Source organism: Tachysurus vachellii, chromosome 12 (assembly GCF_030014155.1).
Source record: "Tachysurus vachellii isolate PV-2020 chromosome 12, HZAU_Pvac_v1, whole genome shotgun sequence".
Lineage (NCBI taxonomy): Eukaryota > Metazoa > Chordata > Actinopteri > Siluriformes > Bagridae > Tachysurus > Tachysurus vachellii.
In genome coordinates this window covers 26,715,462-26,740,461 of record NC_083471.1, presented here as the reverse complement: position 1 = coordinate 26,740,461, position 25,000 = coordinate 26,715,462, and the positions used below count along the sequence as shown (strand labels likewise).

General features: G+C 38.8%; 1 protein-coding gene across 1 annotated transcript in view; it reads left to right on the top strand.

The window, feature by feature from the left end:
• galnt9 (polypeptide N-acetylgalactosaminyltransferase 9) overlaps positions 1-25,000 on the top strand; it is a 60,105-nt gene that overhangs the window by 9,232 nt on the left and 25,873 nt on the right. Inside the window, exons 2-4 of the mRNA XM_060883634.1 lie at positions 2,415-2,595; positions 10,973-11,139; positions 21,060-21,234. Coding sequence (XP_060739617.1) covers positions 2,415-2,595; positions 10,973-11,139; positions 21,060-21,234 — 523 coding nt within the window. The remainder of the gene's footprint in view (positions 1-2,414; positions 2,596-10,972; positions 11,140-21,059; positions 21,235-25,000) is intronic.

Genomic DNA, 25,000 nt, shown 5'->3' with positions numbered 1-25,000 from the left:
AGTCTGAACCAGAATAATCAGAATCTGACTAAGAATTGTCACAATGAGAATCATCACAATTCAAATAAGAATCTGAGTCTGAATCGGAAGCATCAGCATCTGAATCGCTGAATCAGAATTGTCAGAATCTAGATAAGATTTGTCAGAATATGAATCAGAATGTTCAGAAACGTGGTAGCTCAGTGGTTAAGGTGTTGGACTACTGATCGGAAGGTCATGGGTTCGTACCCCAGGACCAAGTTGCCACTGCTGGGCCCCTGAGCAAGGCCCTTAACCCTCAATTGCTCAGTTGTAAGTCACTCTGGATGAGGGTGTCTGCTAAATGGCAAAAATGTAAAATCAGCAGAAGTCAGAATAAGATTTATGAGAATCAGCAGAATTGGTGTGGTCAGACTCGTAATAATCACCTGAGTGACCGTGTCTCATCACTCAGCCTTTTACTGTAACACTTTCATTTGATCTTAAACAGATCATCATAATATAAAACATTATGATGTTTGAGTGGTTAAGTCCTGTAACGTGGATCCTTCCTATAGAATAATGTAAGAAGTGTCAATTTAAAGGATCTAATCTGACATGAATTGTGAAGGGGATTCAGTCATGATCATGAAGTATGCAGAGCATTTAAATCACACAAGTGACGTCTGAGACTGATTCTACTCTTATAACAGTTTTATCCTTCATCTTCAGTAAGACTTTCTGATTAAAATGTCCGAATGGAAGAGATTATGTCGCTTCACCGTCATATCCTGTATCCTGTGAAATCTGCTTAAAGAAAAAAAATTATATTTAAAAAGTAATAATAATTACTATTAATAATAACTACTAGTAATATTATTATTCTCACTCACTCACTCATCTTCTACCGCTTATCCGAACTACCTCGGGTCACGGGGAGCTTGTGCCTATCTCAGGCGTCATCGGGCATCAAGACAGGATACACCCTGGACGGAGTGCCAACTCATCACAGGGCACACACACACACACACTCTCATTCACTTACGCACTCACACACTACGGACAATTTTCCAGAGATGCCAATCAACCTACCATGCATGTCTTTGGACCGGGGAGGAAACCGGAGTACCCGGAGGAAACCCCCGAGGCACGGGGAGAACATGCAAACTCCACACACACAAGGCGGAGACGGGAATCGAACCCCCAACCCTGGAGGTGTGAGGCGAACGTGATAACCACTAAGCCACCGTGACCCCCCTAATATTATTATTATTAATAATAATAATGATGATTACAAGAAATTGCAGTGTAACAGAAGGATGAATAAACAAACAGTAGAACACCAACAGAATCTAATTTAGTCTTTTTGTTCTTTCTGCTTTGTGTCTTAATTATATGTTTTTATTATATTTTATTCGTTTATATGAACAGATCCGTGCCATAACTAAAGCTGATGCTCATGAAACTCTCACATTTGTGTGAAGCGGTCGTGCCTGGTGGCTGAAACTCATTTTCCTTTAATCAAATCCTAATTACAGAAGAGACAGAAACACTGCAGTGGTGTGACTGTGGAGCTGGAGGGCTGAAATCCCGCTGAATTCATCATGCAGATATAAACACAGCGCTGAAGTAACAGCCTTCCTCTGTTCTTACATTCCTCTGTTCCTATGTCCATGTGGAGGCAGTTGAATTCTGCAGAGTTTCTGAGGTTCTTGACTAAAGTTCTGGCACACAGTAGGCTGGTTTTTTCTGCAGTCATCAGTTAATTAGCAGGTGTGTAAGAGCAGGAAATGAGGCACTGTGCTGCACTATGACCCTTCAGCCCTGTGGGTGGAGCTTATTTACCCTGACACACATTTAGTGAGAGTTGTAATTAGCAGAATACAGAATCATCATTGTTAGAACGATAATTACAATCAGGACGTTCTGAATTGTCACTAATTCCAGCTGAGTGTGTGATTGTTAATGACATGTTCCAGTAAGATCCTGTGATGAAGTGAGTTATCGTCGTCCCCCTGACACCTCACTGTTTCCCTCTAACACCACCTCAGTCTCTGAGGGTTTTATTCCTCTTACACCACAACAACGATTAGATTTCTCAATCGAAACATCCTGCATTAAATGTTTACATTTTATTTACTTTGTAATTTACTGTTTATATTTACATTTTATGTTGTGTAATGTTGGTGAAACAAAAGGTAGCTCCTCACCAGCCTCTCTTTATTCTCTTTCTCTAAGTTAATAATACAGAAAACCTCTCTAATGCATGTCCCTGTGAATGAGCTGTTACTATGGAAACGATAAGATATCAACGCAAGTGCATTAACATTAACCTGTACTACAGTCAGAGTTGTTAGAGAGAATTAATCAACACCTTCTGGCCAATCAGAGAGCAGGTGAAGTTTAGGTGAAGCTGCGCTGTCCTGAGTGTAATGTGTGTTATTTTTGGGGTGTAGGAGTGTCGAAGGCGATGGGGCTGTTGGAGGGTCCTGGAGGTCTCGGACAGGGCGGAGCTGCAGCTACACTTGGGGGTGAAAGTCCAGAAGGCGGGGGCAAATATGAAGAGTACGGCTACAACGCCCAGCTGAGCGAGCGCATCTCTCTCGACAGGAACATTCCTGACTACAGACCTAAAAAGTGAGTGTTGTTTCTCTTCTTTAAAATTAAAAAATGAAAATTAATGCACAATAACAGTAAACAGCGTAATTGTTCTGTTAAAAGAGAGAGAGAGAGAGAGAGAGAGAGAGAGAGAGAGAGATCAGGAAATAGAGATAGAGAGAGATCAGGAAATAGAGAGCGAGAGAGAGAGTTCAGGAAATAGAGTCGAGAGAGAGAGAGAGAGATCAGGAAATAGAGAGGAAGAGAGAGAGAGAGATCAGGAAAGAGATAGAGAGCGAGAGAGAGATCAGGAAAAAGAGAGAGAGAGCGAGAGAGAGATCAGGAAATAGAGAGAGAGAGACAGAGAAAGAGAGAGATCAGGCAAAAGAGAGAGAGAGAGCGAGATCAGGAAAAAGAGAGAGAGAGAGAGAGAGAGAGAGAGATCAGGAAATAGAGATAGAGAGAGATCAGGAAATAGAGATAGAGAGAGATCAGGAAATAGAGAGCGAGAGAGAGAGTTCAGGAAATAGAGTCGAGAGAGAGAGAGAGAGAGATCAGGAAATAGAGAGGAAGAGAGAGAGAGAGATCAGGAAAGAGATAGAGAGCGAGAGAGAGATCAGGAAAAAGAGAGAGAGCAAGAGAGAGATCAGGAAATAGAGAGAGAGAGACAGAGAAAGAGAGAGATCAGGCAAAAGAGAGAGAGAGAGCGAGATCAGGAAAAAGAGAGAGAGAGAGAGAGAGAGAGAGAGAGAGAGATCAGGAAATAGAGATAGAGAGAGATCAGGAAATAGAGAGAGAGAGAGCGAGAGAGAGAGTTCAGGAAATAGAGTCGAGAGAGAGAGAGAGAGAGAGAGAGAGATCAGGAAATAGAGAGGGAGAGAGAGAGAGAGATCAGGAAAGAGATAGAGAGCGAGAGAGAGATCAGGAAAAAGAGAGAGCGAGATCAGGAAAAAGAGAGAGAGACATCAGGAAAGAGAGAGAGAGAGATCAGGAAATAGAGAGGGAGAGAGAGATCAGGAAAGAGAGAGAGAGAGAACAGGAGAGAGAGAGAGAGAGAGAGAGATCAGGAGAGAGAGAGAACAGGAGAGAGAGAGAGAGAGAGAGAGAGAGAGAGAGAAAGAAAGATAAAGACGGAAAGCTTCCTTGTATCTTTACTGAAATTGAACTAAACAAAGGACTACAGATTATAAACAGTATTCAGCCCAGAGGAGATCATGATTTTGTGTGTGTGTGTTGTGTGTGTGTGTGTGTGTGTGTGTGTGTGATGTATTTCCTGGCAGAAAGATATCCTGCTTGTATCCCAGATAAACACACGATTGTTTACGCCTCTGCGCACAAACATATGCTACCCGAGATATCACCTTTTTATTCCAAATCATTGCATGAGTATCACATCTCTTACCACTCACTCACACACACTCACACACACACACACACACACACACACTCACACACTTGACATGAATTGCTGCTGAATTAGTCATGTTTAATGATTTTATATAACCTCATTCCTCTGACCTAAAGCTAATATTTGTGTCTGTTCACAATACAAAATGCAACCAAGGCAAGGTGAGAAGGCAGGTACAGGTCAAAACCACAGTGAAGGCAGTCCGTGAAGCAGACAAATCAAAAACAAGCTAAAAAACGGAACAGGGTCAATACACTCGAGCTGATGAAGAGAAAAAAAACAGCTTAGTATGAAATGGAATAGCAAGAAGTCAGCGTGGTCTGTAAAGGCCAAAACCCAGAAGTGGGTCAGAAACTGTCACAGTGTCACAGTGAAGCATCTGCCTTAAACACGCCCCAGTAAAGGAGCTGTTACTATAGAAACGATAATGGATCAGAACAGGAGTCTTAATGTAAGCACATTGTGCTGTCGGAGCTGCTGTTATAAACTAATCGACACCTTTTGACCAATCAGAATGTAAAGAAAGGTGTTATAACACCAGTGAGACCGTTGAACATTTTCCCCTGTACCTATAATAATGATTAATAAATATTAATCACTGTGTCAAGAGGTGTGCTGCTCTCCTGCTCGCACTCTTAATGACCTTTAATATTTATTAATGTTTATATATTTATAAAGCCCTGAACAACCTGAAAATGATCTTAAAGCTCTTTAAATATTGATTAAAAATGTGATCTTTATGGCACATGCTTCTTCACTCCCGCACAGATCTTCTCATAATGACTTTAAAGCAGCTTTAATATTTATGAAGAGTGATAAATCCTCACGTGTGAGTGTTTCATGTAACATAGAGACACAAGGACCCTTATCTCACACTCACTCGTCTCCCGTAAAGCTCACCGATGCACTCGAATTCCTCCTCAGCTTCAAGTTAATTACACTGTAATCAAAGTGTCCTAGTTCATCATAATGCTGCGTGGTGTAGTGAGGTATGGTGACCTTTAATATTTATTAACAACAACAACAACAACAATAATAACAACATACAGTGTTTTAAAGTGCAACTCTGACTCGTCACCGTTAATATTTATAGCCATGTAAACATTAGCTCCTGAGTTGTACATTGTACTGCTGAGTTCTGGACTCTGATTGGTCAGAAAGTGTTGATTAATTCTCTCTAGCAGCAGTGCAGGTTTAGATTAATCCACTCACGCCGATAGATCATCTTTTTTTTTTTTTTAACCCACCATCATAAGGACACTTGTTTTTTTTTGTTGTGAGTTAAATATAATTTGATTGCCAAATTTTTGTTTGCACATTTTGCTGTTTTATTTCTTCCTCTGATTTTACTTTGAGCTCCTGCATCTATAAAGCTCATTATTATTATTATTATTATTATTATTATTATTATTATTATTTTTGCACCATGATATGATGCATTTTGTAAAAGTTTAAATTTTCTGGACATTATTTTTGATCATTTGGCTACTTGTGATAAATTTTGATAAATCTTTCTTTAGTGCTTTCAAAAATTTTTTTAATTATTATAGTTCTATAAAATCTTTCATCCTTCTTCTCCTGCACGCTGTGTTTCCTGTGTTTTCCCGTCAGTGATGAGGGATTGGAGCCGCTTGAGCCCTACAGAATGACCTTGTCTTTGCCTCTCGCCTTGTCTCTCGTTTCTCTCTCAGTCCCCTGGTGCTTCTTCTATTCCCTGATTTAAACGTGACCCTCTGTGACATGGCCACTATCATGTCTTTATATTAACCCTGTGTGTGTGTGTGTGTGTGTGTGAGAGAGAGAACCACATTCCTGCAGATCTGATTAGACTGATCGAGTGCTGAGTGTGTTCTTGTGCTATAATTAGTGCCGTCCTTCACTTTTTTAACCAACCACCTCCAGTATATATACATACTAGTACTATTCAAGGCATGAAAAAATGCCCTACTGCCATTTTTCTGCACCCAGTTCCTAGTTTTTGTGCATAGTCGAGTCTTTGCTTTGTCTGTGTTTAAACATACATAAGAAATTGATGATCATTAGCATCTGCTCAGTATAATTGATTAATCATTCAACTGACTTTAATCCACGAATTTGTGCAAGATCATGAAAGCCTTTATTGTCATTCTAGAACATGTGGTACACAAAAGGGAACGAAACTAAAGTACAGAGGTCCCTGCGATAGCAAAAAAATATATGCAACTTAGAAAAAATACTATAAATTAAAACTATAACTGTAAAAATATAACTTGGAAGACTAGACAGTGCAATAATAAAGTGCATCAGTGCAAGAGTTTGTGAGACTCACTCCTGGATAGAAGCTGTTTTTGAGTCTGGTTGCTCTGTCCCTGATGCTGCACAGCCTTCTTCCTGAGGGGAGATAAACAGACTATGGGCAGGATGGAGAGGGGCTTTTATGTTACTAACAGTCCTGTTTCTACATCTGTTAATGTAGATGTTCTCAATTGTTGGAAAACTGCTGCTAGTGATCCTCTGTGCAGAATTAACAACACACTGCAGAGCCTTCCTGTCTGGGGCAGAACAGTTTTCACACCACAGTACCACATGATGTAAGGACACACATAAAAGGATGTGAGGGCTGTAGTGCCCAGGCCTCCCTGTTCAAGTCTCCTCAGAAAGTACAGATGTTGGTAGGCTTTCTTTATTAAGCTGATGGTGTTAGCATGCCAGGTGAGGTCATTGTTGTACCCGAGGTATTTGAAGCTAGAGATGACCTCGACAGCTGCTCCATAAATAAAGGGGGGGGGGTCTCTTAATGACTCTCCTGAAGCCCACAATCATTTCCTCTGTTTACGTTGATGCTGAGGTGGGTATCCTCTCATCAAGCCTCCAGATGCAGTGATGGGTTTAGCCGCAGTGTCTCCAGCACTTTTTTATTTTCCTTTTTATTTGTTCCATGATCAGCCACTCAAAGCACTTTGAGTTAGTGCTACTGGGCGATAGTCATTCAGGTATGATCATGCTAAGGTCTTGGGTACAGGGAGGATGGAGGCAGTTTTAAAGCATAGTGCTACTTTTGTTTAGGAGAGTAAGATGTTGAAAATGTCTGTCAGGACCTCTGCAAGCTGGTAAGTACAGTCTTTCACAACATGGCCAGGATCATGGCTTGACCCTCAGAATTGACCTCGTGACATCCTCCTGACATAGGGTGAGTTTAGTGTTTGTTAGCCTCAAAGCTTTATATATATATATATATATATATATATATATATATATATATATATATATATATATATATATATAAAATACACAAGTATCAGGAGGGATGATACACAAGTGCCACACACACACAAGACAGATGGTTCACAGCATGGATTCTTTCTGACTTTAGCTCTTCTGGCTCTATTTCTATTTCACACCAACAGTATCCTGATGCTCAGTGTGTGTGTGTGTGTTGGGTCAGCTAATGCACTGCATGCCTACACAAATAGTGTTAAAGTCCAAAATCAAAGAGAGATTACTGATTATTTAGCATACATAGCAACAGCAATCGCATAATTGTGTGCCTGAGAATGAGGAGTGTCTCAGAGCTGAGCGTTTACTCCCATAATACAGTGAAATATTGTACATCAGGAGGAAATGTTAAGCCGTCTGTGCTGTATGAGGAGTGAAGATGAGCAGATGATGATCCACTGTAGCAGTTATATCATTATTTGTGCTCTCGCTGCTCCCGGTCAGTAAGAACACGCTGCTTTGGACCATAATAATAAAAAGGTCAGAAGATGTGTGAGAGCGTTGACCCGCTGCAATTTGGATGCAATCAGCTCCTGGCATTGTTCTGTGCAAAATATTTCAGCCAAGCATTGACGGCTCATAATGAAACGAATTAGCATGAATAAATTATCTCTCTCTCTCTCTCTCTCTCTCTCTCTCTCTCATCTCTTCTGCTTTATTTTACTGTGCATCACATGTAATTACTTTTGTATATGCTTGGCTGCACAGCAATATCATCATATTATCTACAAAGTCTTGAAAAATAGGACGCTTTTAGCGGCGAGTGTGTTTTGTGAGAGCTTTCGGAAATGCAGTGCGTTATTGCGGTTTATATCATGATGCCTCAAGTGTGTGTTAAACAGCAGCCCTGAACAAAGCCTGCGGAGTTTCACTGCAGCTTCAGACAAAAGCTTTACACTTCCCAAAGGTTTACTGCTTCCTTTTTGAAAATCTCTTTATTTATTATACATTAAATAGTATTTTCCCCCAGAGTTATCACTAAACAATATGCTAAAAGATCAGTCTTCTTTTATTTTTCTCTTTTATTTATTTCTTTTTTCAGATGAGCCAATTGAATGTGAAGCTAGAATGACTGACAGCTTTGTAGGTCATTTCCATATAAACCATCACTGATCACATAAATAGCTTCACACTGAATAGCGTCACACAGTTTATTGGTTTATGTTTAAATGCTGTAGAACATCTTGCCTTCACCAGCCTCTCTCTCTCTCTCTCTCTCTCTCTCTCTCTCTCTCTCATTGTGAACTTGTCTGTCCTGAACACTTTCCCGTGTTGATAAACTGTGACAGTTACTTAGCACTGAAACTTCTTTAATAAACATTAAATAAACGTCTCTTATCAATAAACCTCACCACATCAATTCTGGTTTATTTTGTTAAACATGTTTTTCAAATTTCAATTATATTTATTCGTCTTAGTTTATGGGCAGCAGCTGTGAACGAGCTGTTACTATGGTAACCATAACGCATCAGATCGAGCACAGTCATATAAACTGTTGTGTGTTTTCATTTCCTGCTGACTGACTTCCACTGTTACAGGATTCAACATTTTTACTCTCATTATTACAGTTACAATTAAATTTTCTTAATTTTTTTAGGACACGAGTCAGAATTCTAGCTAGTAAATTTAGTAAAATTAAAAGCTAGTAAAATTACTGCAGCTTCACTCCTGAAACCTGAAAGTGTGGAAGTGCTCTGACTTGTTTTGACGATTTTGTGATTAAATATTTATAAGTATTAAATCCTGAGCAAGGGGGTCATGGTGGCTTAGCACACTCCAGGGTTGGGGTTCGATTCCCGCCTCCACCTTGTGTGTGTGGAGTTTGCATGTTCTCCCCGTGCCTCGGGGGTTTCCTCCGGGTACTCCGGTTTCCTCCCCCGGTCCAAAGACATGCATGGTAGGTTGATTGGCATCTCTGGAAAATTGTCCGTAGTGTGTGATTGTGTGAGTGAATGAGAGTGTGTGTGTGTGTGCCCTGTGATGGGTTGGCACTCCGTCCAGTGTGTATCCTGCCTTGATGCCCGATGACGCCTGAGATAGGCACAGGCTCCCTGTGACCCGAGGTAGTTAGGATAAGCGGTAGAAAATGAATGAATGAATGAATGAATGAATGAATCCTGAGCGACTTGGGATAAGGTTAGGATTAGGGTTAGGATTAGGGTTAGGGTTAGGATTAGGATTAAGGTTAGGCAAAATAATGAACTGCTCTGTGCTAAAAATACTTGCTAGGTGCTGCTAGGTGACACTGGTCGGTGTGGTTTAAGAACTTTTATTATGTTTATTATTAAATATTTTGTGAATCGATGAATGTTAGAAATCACTTTATTCATTTAGAACATTCTAGATCTAATCTACGCTAAAATCATCCACATATTTTTGTTTTACATTGAATACAGGCTTTTCTTTTATCTCTAGACCGTTCTATTCTTTTATCTAAAGGCTTAACGGCTTTATCCTCTGACTGCGTCTGTCTTTAATAAGGCATTCCTTCAGATTTTCATCAGATCCTGAGAGCACACTTTTAATAAGTTCCACACAGATTTAACTTTCTTTATTTTAATTAATATTCTCTATCAGTCTGCGAAGAGTATTAGTGATTGAATTCAATTAAAATCATAAAAACTTCAAGGGTTGCAAAAACTTTTGACTGGCAGTGGATATATCTCAATGAATCCATTTCGGAGTTTGATGAATTGTTCTCATGGGAATTATTTTTACAGGAAAATCAGGCAAAAATGGGTGATAAAATAAGGAAGAAAATCAAACACAAATCTGTGTTTAATGATATAACGTGACTCACTTTCACAGTGTGTTTGTTCTCCTCAGTTCAGAGGTTCTTTAGGTTGCTGAGAGCACATCAATGATACTGGAGTCAGAGCGCCTGTGCAAGCAGGTCTCTGTCTGCCACAGTAATTCAACTCTGAATCAAATCAGTTCTAGTAAGAAAGCAATTTGTCTTTAAATCAACTCGATTGTAATAAAAAACTGATTCACCTCCGAATCAACTCCATTACAGTAAGAAAGCAATTCACCTCTGAATCAACTCAACACCAGTAAGTGACCCAGACATTGTGTGTGTTTTTAAACTGAGCCACAACACAGAGTTGTATCACTGCTGAAAATTGTTATGAGTTGTTTGGATTTTTGTGTTACTGTTGTGTTGACCTGTAAGTCATCTTTAGCCTTTTTTTTTTTTTTTTTTAGCTTGTTTTAATTATCTACAGAGAAATTAAAATCCAGAATAATAGTAGTGGAAGAGCTTTAACTTAAACCTGATTAAAACACAGGGGCACACAGAGAATAAACTCTAATTAGAGTGATCAGGATCGGGACATTTTTCTCATTAAAAACACTTTTAAATAAACATTTCTATATTTACTCATTGCTTCAATTCTTACCTGGAGTTTCTCATTTTCTCACCAAAAAACTAACCTACAGGGGCTTTTAAACTACTAATGTAATCTTTATTAATAATTATATTCTGTTTTTTTTTTTTTTTTGTAATTGAATATGTTAATTCACCGTGACTCTGTTTCATTCTGCTCTTTAGTTCTTTAGGTTTATTAATGAACGTGACTATTAATGTGCCTTGAGTGTACATCACAAATCAATTTATTCTCTCATTCAGATTCATCAGATCTCATTCAGTAAACTTCTGTTATAAAAATAAAAGTTAATTAAGCATCTCTCTCTTGCCGTGTTGCTTCACTGCTCCATGCGAATAAGTGTGTGTGTGCGTGTGTGTGTGTGCAGATGTAAACAGCTGGCGTATTCTGACGACCTGCCGCAGATCTCGGTGGTGTTCATCTTTGTGAATGAAGCTCTGTCGGTGATCCTGCGCTCCGTACACAGCGTGGTCAATCACACACCGGCTCACTTGCTCAAGGAGATCATCCTGGTGGACGACAACAGCGACAGCGGTGAGACAGAGTCCAGAGTCAGCATGTTAAAATGGATCTAGATATTTTTAGGATATGTTTACGACCCCATGCACACGAAGCCCCGCCTCCTAGAATTTAGGATCCATGTTGGTGTGTACGTTTAGATTATTTCTATTATACAGAAAATTCTATTTGACTTTAAACACACCAAATACTTGCAAATGACTCACTGATTCCTAGAGTCATCTTCATCCCCCTCATCACCTTCATCACTGTCAGTGGGTCTTGGTTTTATTCTAAATCTTTATCATCATCACCTTTACTTCATCCCCTGATTTACTCTGTTTGTTTTTAAATCCCATCTTGTTGTTTGTAGGGGTTTCATTTGGATAAAACAAGAAAGCAGACAAAATATAATTAATTAGTGCAAAAATCATCAATTAATTAGTATTTTATTATAAAGTAATTGGTGTGTTAAAGAATGTAGTTTTTAAACAGAATAATATAACAGGCAAGTTGAGGGTTCTTCTCTCACGCTGCTCTGTAAGCACAAATACCACTTAATTATTTAATGGGTGTGTCTATGACATGATTGACAGCAGGAATGTAAACACTATCAGTGAGTCCAGCTCAGACCTGTAATCGTTATTTTGATTAAGGAGTGTTTCCTTGGAGCGTTTATTCTGTGAGGTTCTATGTAGCACTTGCGTGTCCTTACCTGTGAGTCTTGTCTGGAATACTCCATCTCCTCATTGCTGGATTTATGACTTGATACGTGAAGACCTCAGATTTCAGTCGATTCTGTAATCATGTTGAAGCACGAATCATCAGCCTTCAGTATGGCAAAAGATGATCAAGTTCACTTTACAGAAATAAAATACACAGAAAAATAATGATACTAAGACAAGAGATAATGGAAGCAAAATAGAATTAAACAATATAATAATACACACTGGGGGTCACGGTGGCTTAGTGGTTAGCACGTTCGCCTCACACCTCCAGGGTTGGGGGTTCGATTCCCACCTCCACCTTGTGTGTGTGGAGTTTGCATGTTCTCCCCGTGCCTCGGGGGTTTCCTCCGGTTACTCCGGTTTCCTCCCCCGGTCCAAAGACATGCATGGTAGGTTGATTGGCATCTCTGGAAAATTGTCCGTAGTGTGTGATTGTGTAAGTGAATGAGAGAGTGTGTGTGTGTGCCCTGTGATGTGTTGGCACTCCGTCCAGGGTGTATCCTGCCTTGATGCCCGATGACGCCTGAGACACCGATGCTCCCCGTGACCCGAGGTAGTTCGGATAAGCGGTAGATAATGAATGAGTGAATGAATGAATAATACACACTAAAACACTAAAACAAGCAATAATAGAACAATTAAAAAAACAATAAGAAGAATTAAAATGAAAAGGAAAACTATAGATATACCAAGGAAAAGAGATACGATGATGCCTTATTATAAGATCTTAAACAAAATATAATGGTACAGTATTAAACCTATTTCTGGACGTTTTCACTCATTTCGAGCGTCTTCTTTTTCAGTTCTTGCTGCTTCTTTGAGAAATAAACACTTAAATTAGTACAACGATGTGTCTTTGAAGGTCTGAAGCTTGAAATGAGTAAAAATGTCTAGAAATAGGTTAATCTTATATTTGGTGTAACAGGAAACAGCAGATACGTTTGACTATGTGTTATATTTGTGCAGTGAAGAAGGTTCAGCCGGAGCGTGTAGGACGTGCTGGTGTTGAGTTAGTGTTGAGTTCCTGCAGATTTCAGCTCCTTAGTTGTCCTAGTTCATTTAGTTGCTGGTGTGTTTGTGTCAGTCCTGACCTTGGCTTGCCTGTTTTTCTTGTTTTCTTTTTTTTAATGTTCTGTTTTTGGCCAGCCTGTAATAAAACCTTTGGATTTTCTTAGATAAACTAGTTTCAAGTGTGCACTAGAGACACTCCTCTGACTGTGCATTATAAATCTGTTATCCCCTTCGGCTGCTTCTGTAATGAATGCAGATAAATGCAGTGTTGTTTTTGCTGATGCGCAGTCAGAGACCTGCAGCATCCTCAGTACTGTATTAGAAACTAGAAATTACACACACACACACACACACACACACACACACACAACACCTCCACATCGGTTTACCCTTTAACTGTGGCTGCAGAGGCAAAAATCATGCAGAAGAGAGAGAGCAAACCTGTAAGGCAAAATCCTCCAACACATTAATGCATTAAAAAGGCAAAAAATAAAAACAGGTCAAATGTTTTGTTTTGCAGAGAATCACAGGTTTGTGATCACTGCATCCTCCCACTCGCCCCTCACACGCACCACACACACTATACACACTAACACACCACACACTAAACACTGCACATTATACATGACACACTACAACACCAGCACACCACACACTAAACACTGCACACTATACAAACTCAACACCAGCACACCACACACTAAACATTGCACACTATACACACTCAAAACGAGCACACCACACACTATACACACTCAACACTAGGGTTGCAAAGGGGCGGAAAGTTTCCGGTAAATTTCCGGAAACTTTCCACGGGAACTTAATCTGGGGAATTTTGGGAATATTCAAAATTGGAAACTTTACGGGAATTTATGGGAATTATTTGGAAATATAGAGAAATGTATATAAACTATATCATATACAAACATAAATAAACATTTTGTTTGGTCATAAGCAGACATGCATGCAAGGTAATACAAATTTTAATAATGACGTCTTATTATATGACGTATATATAATGACGACTGATTGTAAGATTGAATTGTAAGTAGAGCTTTAACTGATTCTTTCATTGAGTAACACAAAAGCATAATAAACATTATTATGCTTGTAATACACATAAACTTAATAATTGTAATAAACATATTTCCCTATGATTGCTGTAAAATGAAAGCATCCCCCACCCTTGGCCTTCTAAAAAAGTCCCAATCAAAATGTAAAATGAAGCATTTTTTCTCAGGCTTATTAAGTCTCTGCTTCTGTGGTAGTCAAGGCCTGGAAAATGGAGGTATTTGGATATATGGAGGTTTTTTTTTATTTCAGTGTGTGTGTGTGTGTGGGGGGGGGGGGTCATCAAATTATCTGTGAATGTGGTAACACTCCTAATTTACTGCTTAATAAGAGTTAGTAAGGTAGTTATTAAGTTTAGGTATTGGGTACCATTAAGAATGTAGAATAAGGTAATGTAGAATAAGGCATTAATATGTGCTTAATAAGCACTAATAAATAGCCAATATTCTATTAATATTCATGCTAATAAGCAACTAGTTAAATGACCCTAAAATAAAGTATTACTGTGCATGTTATGGAAGAATGTAAGTACCTGCAGGGGGTTTGGCCTCAATGGCCCTCCAGTAAGCAGTGTTCAGGGTACAGATTCAACTTAAACTGCATTAAATCTTGTTGTTTTAAACACAATTATGCTGCAAGATTTCTTTAACTACATTTAAGTTCCTTGTTATAGACAACTCTGCATTTTTTTCAAATTCCCAGTTTATTTCCATATATTCCCGTTAATTCCCATGGACAGTTTCCAGCCTTGAAAATTCCCGGAATTTTGCAACCCTACTCAACACCAGTACTAACATACTTCTTGTGTAACTGTAGGCGGCGCTTCTGGCTGATCGAGCTTTCAGAGGACACGTGATGCTAAGTCATGCCCTAAGTTGCACATTTCATAGAAACTCTGAGTGTTTAGACCAGAGAGACGTTTGTGGACACGTTCAGGACGTTTCAGTGTTTTATCGTCTTGGTGCTGAAATCTGAGCTGCTGCACAAACACACATCGTAAACTGGTTTATAATCTGAATAAATTCAGCATCTTTGTTAAACCGAACGTGTTTGTTAACGTACAAGCCGTTAAATTCGTAACGAGTTCACCGGTAGCTGAGATGAAACGTGTTAAATAGCGTGTGGTTAAAACCAACGTGTTTACAAACACTTTTGTGATTAAACCAATAGAAAGTCAGTGTAGACTCCTGCTCTGTTCCTGCACACAGTTAGTGTAATATTTCTGGGATACATGGCCACACACACACTCTCCTGAGGGATTTTACTTTCTGCTGACGGACGTTTCAGCTCCACAGCGCTGTTCATGTTCAGCCTTGCTAGCTTAACATTTTCTTTGTGCTGAGATTTGACCCTTCCAGCATCTCTGAAATGACTCAGGGATCTCTATTCAAAAGAAATTCTCAGGATGCATGCAAGCTTTGTTTCTTGTTTGTTTTTTTGTGTGTGATTTTTTGCAGTTTTTCCCACCTTTTGTACTGATCATAGACCAGGTCATTGGCCAAAGCTTTATAATGCCACATACAGTAAAACTGCACCATCTGTAACCTCAGTAACCAAAACAATCTGCATTTCTGTGCTTCCTCACAGAGGGGCACGAACACACACACACACAGAAACACATACACACACAAACACACACTCAAACACACACTCACAGACATACACATACACACACACACAGACACACACACACAGAAACACACAGAAACACATACACACACAAACACACACTCACAGACATACACACACACAGACACACACACAGAAACACAGAGACACACACAGACACACACACACACAGAAACACATACACACACAAACACACACTCAAACACACACTCACAGACATACACATACACACACACACAGACACACACACAGACACACACACACACAGAAACACACAGAAACACATACACACAAACACACACTCAAACACACACTCACAGACATACACATACACACACACACAGACACACACACAGAGACACACAGACACACAGAAACACACAGAAACACATACACACAAACACACACTCAAACACACACTCACAGACACACACACACAGAAACACATACACACACAAACACACACTCAAACACACACTCACAGACATACACATACACACACACACAGACACACACACAGAAACACAGAGACACACACAGACACACACACACAGAAACACACAGAAACACATACACACAAACACACACTCAAACACACACTCACAGACATACACATACACACACAGACACACAAACACAGAAACACAGAGACACACACAGACACACACAGACACACACACAGAAACACATACACACAAACACACACTCAGACACACACTCACAGACACACACATACACACACACATAGACACACACACAGAAACACAGACACATACAGACACACACACACACAGAAACACACAGAAACACACAGACACACACACAGACAAGAACACACAGACACACACACACAGAATCACACACACAGACACACACACAAAAACACACACAGACACAGACACACACACACACAAAAACACACACAGACAGAAACACACATACACACAGAAACACACACACAGACAGAAACACACACAGACACACACATTATTGCCCGTTTGTGGAATTTGTGAATCTTCACACACACACACACAAACACACACAGTGGAGTGCCTCTTATTGGGTTTGTCAGAATAATTCATGTCCTTAAAACAGAATAGATAGAAGCAGAGCAGTTGTAAAAGATGATCATAGAGTTAGAATCAGATAAAGAGGCGATTTATAGCCTGGAGTTTATCTGTAAAGTTTTTCACTGGTGGAGAAAAGAACAGAGCAGGAAGTAACGAGATTACAGGAAGTAATCTTTGTTCAAACACACACACAGAAACACAATGACAGACACACAACATACACAGACACACATACACACCCTTGAGGACGCAGCCTCTCAGCAGTTGCATCAGTTGTTATTACAGGGCCATATGTTGCCTTCAGGGCTGTTTGTGAAGCGTCGTATATCACGTTTCAGCTGCAGATGCACACATACGGAAACTGTTCTCTCCGTCCAGCAGATCATCTCTCTTCATCCATCACACTGAAATCACTCGTTTATCAAAGTTTTAACATTCTCCTGACTCTGAGATACGCTTTCATTTCATCTAGCAGATAAAACATCACTTCACTCTTCATTTCCTTTTCTGATCACTTTTTACTTCATCAGAATTGACACCAGGTTTCTTCACTCGTTATCATAGCTGGACATGAGAGATTATAGTCCAGTCAGAGTGTACACACTATACACACTATACACACTATACACACTATACTATACACACTATACTATACACACTATACACACTATACACACTATACACACTATACTATACACACTATACACACTATACACACTATACACACTATACACACTATACACACTATACACACTATACTATACACACTATACACACTATACACACTATACACACTATACTATACACACTATACACACTATACACACTATACACACTATACACACTATACACACTATACACACTATACTATACACACTATACACACTATACACACTATACACACTATACTATACACACTATACTATACATACTATACAGAGAGATTATAGTCCAGTCAGAGTGTACACACTATACACACTATACACACTATACACACTATACTATACACACTATACACACTATACACACTATACACACTATACTATACACACTATACACACTATACACACTATACACACTATACTATACACACTATACACACTATACTATACACACTATACTATACATACTATACAGAGAGATTATAGTCCAGTCAGAGTGTACACACTATACACACTATACACACTATACACACTATACACACTATACACACTATACTATACACACTATACACACTATACACACTATACTATACACACTATACACACTATACACACTATACTATACACACTATACACACTATACACACTATACACACTATACTATACACACTATACTATACATACTATACAGAGAGATTATAGTCCAGTCAGAGTGTACACACTATACACACTATACACACTATACACACTATACACACTATACTATACATACTATACAGAGAGATTATAGTCCAGTCAGAGTGTACACACTATACACACTATACACACTATACTATACACACTATACTATACACACTATACACACTATACACACTATACTATACACACTATACACACTATACACACTATACTATACGCACTATACACACTATACTATACACACTATACTATACATACTATACAGAGAGATTATAGTCCAGTCAGAGTGTACACACTATACACACTATACACACTATACTATACATACTATACAGAGAGATTATAGTCCAGTCAGAGTGTACACACTATACACACTATACACACTATACTATACACACTATACTATACACACTATACACACTATACACACTATACTATACACACTATACACACTATACACACTATACTATACACACTATACACACTATACACACTATACTATACGCACTATACACACTATACACACTATGCTATACACAGTATACTATACACACTATACACACTATACTATACACACTATACACACTATACTATACACACTATACTATACACACTATACACACTATACTATACACACTATACTATACACACTATACTATACACACTATACTATACACACTATACTATACACACTATACAGAGAGATTATAGTCCAGTCAGAGTGTACACACTATACACACTATACTATACACACACTATACTACAGTATACACACTATACACACTATACACACTATGCTATACACACTATACTATACACACTATACACACTATACTATACACACTATACTATACACACTGTACACACTATACTATACACACTATACAGAGAGATTATAGTCCAGTCAGAGTGTACACACTATACACACTATACTATACACACTATACTATACACACTATACACACTATACTATACACACTATACTATACACACTATACACACTATACTATACACACTATACTATACACACTGTACACACTATACTATACACACTATACAGAGAGATTATAGTCCAGTCAGAGTGTACACACTATACACACTATACTATACACACTGTACTATACACACTATACACACTATAAACATTATACACACGCTATACACACTATACTATACACACTATACTATACACACTGTACTATACACACTATAAACATTATACACACTATACACACTATACCATACACACTATAAACATTATACACACTATACACACTACACTATACACACTATGCACATTATACACAATACTGTAGACATTAATTTCAACATTTCAAATGAAACATCAGGTATGACCTGCAGTCACTCATCAATCACAATGAACATCTGAAATATTCCCACACTCCCCGGTCTGATCCTCAGCCAGCATTGCTGCTCCATTTGTATTCCAGCTCTCTGAGCTGCTGGAGTCATGAGGTGATGGATGGATGTTTGTTTTCTTTCCTGTTACGCATTGTTGAGGCTGTATAAATTATTTCTGCCTCATAATTCTTTATTTGGTTCACTTTGATGCTGAGGTGAGGCTGGAAACCCTGCAGCCTCTTGAGAGCACAGAGTAACCCACCCCACCCAAATTCACCCCTCAATATCCCTCTCCACACAAAAACACCCCACCCAAATTACAACTGATGTAGAACAAAAACTATTTTTATAATCCTCCTCTGTCTTCTCCTACTCCTTGTCCTCCTCTTCCCATCTTCTTTTTCCTCATTCTCCTTATTGTCATTGTACAGTTTCTCCCTCAGACAGAGTGTAAGAATGGTTTTTTTTACACTACACTACATCTGTTCCAGGTTGAGGTGATACATTGACTGGATTTTCTTTTTACACGGTGGAGAACTAGGCCACATCCCAAACACCCACACTGTGTCCTATTTGTCAGCTCAGTAGGTGAAACTAAAGACTTTTTTGTTTGTATTTTTGAGCTCTCAGAGAAAAAGCAAAGAAAGCTTGAGGCAGAGGCAATGCTGCATCAGGAAGAGCTCATTTTACTCAACACTAAAATGTTTATGTCTGAAAAAAATGTATGTATCTGTACATTTCCTTGTTCTTCAGGTGCACTCTGACTCCTGTATTGTGATTGTTCAGAAGGTGTTGGTTAGTTTCCTATAACTGCAGCTTTTAATGCAGTATGTTATTTTGTATGTTTATAGCAACAGCTCATGAAGGAAAATAATCAACATCATGGTGACAGTAACTCATTATGTCACTCACTACATCACTGTAACTTTACTACACACACATGTGAGAGATGTGGTAGCCTAGTGGTTAAGGTGTTGGGCTAACAATTGGAAGGTTGTGAGTTCGATTCCTACATCCATCAATCTGTCACTGCTGGGCCCCTGAGAAGGCCCTTAACTCTCAATTGCTCAGTTTTATAAAAATGAGATAAAATGTAAGTAGCTCTGGATATAAGGGCGTCTGCTAAATGCTGTCAATGTAAATGAGAGAGAGACGTGATAAACTGTGATTGATCTGACTTCAGTAAGTACACTTTACTGCAATCACTCACCTGCAGGAACCACACACACTCACCTGTCTTCCTTCTCTGTGTGTGTGTGTGTGTGTGTGTGTGTGTCCAATTAATGTACTTATTATCTGTTTATTTTATGTAAAACTGAACATCAATGTTTACAAAAATCTGACTAACATTAACATGGCTGTGTTGTAGTGTTTATCACAACTGTACAGTATATACAGTTCTGTTCTGAACAATATTTTCAATAATGTTGAGTTTATACCGGATTACAGTGTTCATTCATTCAGTACTGTAGTGTTCAGTTTTTTGGTGTAGTGTTTATTCAGTGCTAACTGTAGTTTATTTAGTGATCTAGTGTTTCTGCAGTGATGTGGTGTTAGTTAGTACTGTAGTGTTCATTCGGTTCTGTGGTGTTTATTCAGCACTGTAGTTATTATCTAGCGATGTATTGTTTCATTGGTGATGTGGTGTTTCTATATTACTATAGTGTTAATGAATGATGGTGTTGATTCATGTGTAACTCCTTGTGTTTTGTGTTCTCTCTCAGTGGAGCTGAAGTATAACTTGGATCAGTATGTGAATAAACGTTATCCGGGATTAGTGAAGATCGTCAGGAACTCAAAGAGGGAAGGTCTGATCCGAGCTCGGATCCACGGCTGGAACGCTGCTACGGCTCCTGTAGTAGGCTTCTTCGATGCACATGTGGAATTTAACACAGCTTGGTGAGTATTTACTTCAGTTCAGCTTTGTGTTGTTCAGAGTAAACAGTACTGAAGGTGCAGTATTATTACTACAGAATAGTATATATAGTATATAACTGAGTCATCACCGAGGAATACTGTGTGTACCCTGTATATCTGATAGCAGAATATAGGTAAGTGTGTGTGTGTGTGTGTGTGTGTGTGTCATGTTTGACCTTTTCTGAGCAGCAGACTATGTGATTGAGTGTTTTTTTATAAAGAGAGAGGACAAAGCTTGTGTATTGTAATCGATTCATCACTCAAAGCTGCCCTTTTACCCCGGTGTCTTCTCTTCTCTTGTGGGACTGAAAGTGTTCATTTAATTATGACACTGACATTAATGTTTTAGCACAAAAATCAGAATGTGTCAAAAACACACCTATACTAATCCATCCCTTATGATTTGTTGTCATGGTTACAGGATGTGAGGTGTTTTATAGTATATATACAGTATACAGTATATTTCGAACATATTATTTATTTTTAATTAAACGTTTTAAACATGAACCTTCAGGATTTCTCACGCAGTTTGACTTTTACTCATGGTTTTGTTTAATAAAGGCCTAAACAAAAAGAGAGAGAGAGAGAGAGAGAGAGAGAGAGAGAGAGAGACAGAGAGAGAGGTCATGTATGTCATTCATTTTCTCTCCAGATTTTAACAGATTTTCTAAGGTTTTGTTTTGATTGTCGCTCTGAAGAGACGTGTTTGTGTACGTGAGCAGGAACACAAGAACGATGTGTGTGCTGAGAGATGAGATAAAACCTCAGCTGTGATAAAAAGTTTGGATGCTTGGTAGCAGATTATAAAGTGATCTGAGAGACTGAATACACACACACACACACACACACACACACACACACACACACACACACACACACACACTCACATCCCAGGCTGAATCATCCTGCACTGGTTTCACTGTTGGGGGATTTGTAAGGGTTATTTTAGTTCTTTTGTCACACTTTTGAATCTAGTACACTTATCTAACACGTTTCTTAGTGGGGCACTGAAGGAAAACTCCACACACTCTCCCACAGTGAGGTGTACAACTAACACCTGACCTTAAACACCCACCATTTTTGGAGCTGTCGCTCAGCATCATACAGCTGCAGAGTAAAAGAAACCTGAACATTATTACTATTGTTGATGGTTATAGCTGTTATAGAAACTTAAACATTGCCTTAGTGGTTAAAGCTCATAGAGTCACTGGATGAGCTCCTGTTTAACAGGATGAGCTCCAGCTTCACACTCACACTATAACAGGTGAGAAACTCTCTCTCTCTCTCTCTCTCTCTCTCTCTCTCTCTCTCTCACTGCTGTTAAAGCAGCTTTAGAGATCTATAATGTACTTAAGAAAGAAAGCAGTGCAGAACAGATTAATGTGGAGAGAGAGAGTTTGCCAGAACATTCCGTTTAGCCTTTTTTTTTTTCAGGAGCACCTCAGAGCCCCGAGAGTAAATAAAGGCAAGATCTTATTATCTGATAGAACTGTATGAAAGTACGTTTCCTGATTGTAGATCTGTCACGCAGGAATTTCATCAGAGGACAGTCTCTGAGGAGAGAGAGAGAGAGAGAGAGAGAAACAGAGAAACAGAGAGAGAGAGACAGAGAGAAAGAGACACAGAGAGAGAGAGAGAGAAACAGAGAGAGAGAGAGACAGAGAGAGAGAAACAGAGAGAGAGACACACACAGAGAGAGAGAAAGAGACACAGAGAGAGAGAGAGAGACAGAGAGAGAGAGACACAGAGAGAGAGAGACAGAGAGAGAGAGACACAGAGAGAGAGATAAAGAAAGCAGTGGGAGATAAAGATCTCAGGTTCATTCAGCAGAACAGAGAGCTCAATACTAAACTGCTGAGTGTTTACACTGAGGTTAAGAAACACAGAACATCAGACCTATACGACTAACTTCACATCACAACACCGTTCCAAACAGATTATAATACGGTGACGGGTTGCAAAGGGGTGGAAAATGTCCGGCAACTTTCCATGGGAACTTATTGGGAATTTATGGTAATTGATAAGAAATTTGGTGAAATTTATATAAACTGTATCATATACAAACATCAATATAAACATTTTGTTTGGATATAAACTGACACACATTCAGTCTAATACAGATAAAAAAATACATTTGAATCTGAAAAGAATCCTGAAAAAATAATGAGGTTATAAAAATTCTGAGGAGCTAAACAACTGTAAACCTGATGAGATATCAGCGTATTAAAATGATGTAAAGTATCATGTGACACTGAAGACTGGTATAATTTATATCGTCGCTGTCAGACAGAATCCTCGTATCTCCAAAACCGTTATGTTTCAGGACATTAAAAAAAACGCCGTACCTTATCTGCAGTGCACAGGGTTTAGTCCGCGTTGCAGTGGATTGTCTTGCGCTAAATTCCTGTCCTCAGACGAGGTTTCCACCCGACAGCGAAGATATTCAGCTTTGATCACAGAAATACATTATAGTTTAAAGTAGATTCAATCAGAAATACCTTGTAATAATATTTCACAACAATATTTCACAAAACATTCAAAATATAATGTGTCTAGACTTCTGAGCAGTTCTGTACTTCTGTAAAATAACACAAACCTGTCTAACATCGAGGACAGAAGATAAAGAGCACGACAGCTTGAGCTAGTCTCAGAAATGTCAATGAAATAGTGCTAGCGTACATTTAGCATATCTGATTTACTGACTGAATAAATAGTGTATAAGAATGTTTTGTTGTTTAATAAATAAACTTTAATACAACATATAAAATATATTTATCAAAGTAATATAAAAACTTTCTTGAATCGATGTAATCGTCCGACTCGAACACAAACCTTAATATTTCTCTGATACTGTAGTCAGAGCCTTATTTAATAAATAAATAAATACTTTTCTGACATTATCTTGTGTGCAGGATTCAATAAACGATGTGTTTTAGGGGGTTTGGCCTCAATGTCCCTGCAACAGATGAAGTGTTGTGTGCATGAGATTGATGAATGTGCAGGATAGAAATTCAGCTGTAAATCTGATCGTTTTAACCAAGAGATTTTTTTTTCAACTACCTTTAATTTCCCTGCTATAGGCTAACTTGCAATTTTGTAAATTCCCAGTTAATACCAATAATTCTCATTAATCCCCATGTAAGGTTTCCAGCCAAGGAATTTTGCGACCCATAAGGGTGACGTTTAAAGACGTCACATCCTCCGTCATCCTCTAGATCAATCATGTAACTAACCGAGGCGAATCTGTGCTGTGATCCGTTGGGCTCGAAACACTGAGCGTCCTGATTTGATCTGGTGTCCTCCTAAGCTTTGGCTCGGAGAACCGCAGACACTCAGAGCAGAGCAATGAAAGCGTATTGTGTGGCTAGTCTGTGAATTTGATAAATGTTCAAAGAAGATTGACACAAATCATTTCTGTGTGATTAACGAAGAAAAATGACGGATAAAGGACGTCATCTGTCTTGTTCATCTGTCCTCATAAACATCGTCCATCTCACAGGGAGAAGGCAGAAGGAACGATGGTCTGATCTGATTCTAACAGCAAGGCTAAGGTCAGATGTTTGTGTTTCACACTGAAGACTTTTGAGCTCAAGTTCAAAAGATGAATCAGACTTTTCATCTAGTGATGAACAGCTTAGAACATGGAACCTTTGTGGTAGAGAAACTGATCATCAGGTGAGCAAAAAGCTCATCAAGTAAAATCCGGTTCAGACGCGAGGTTTTCCGAGCTTACAGTCGTATGACTGCA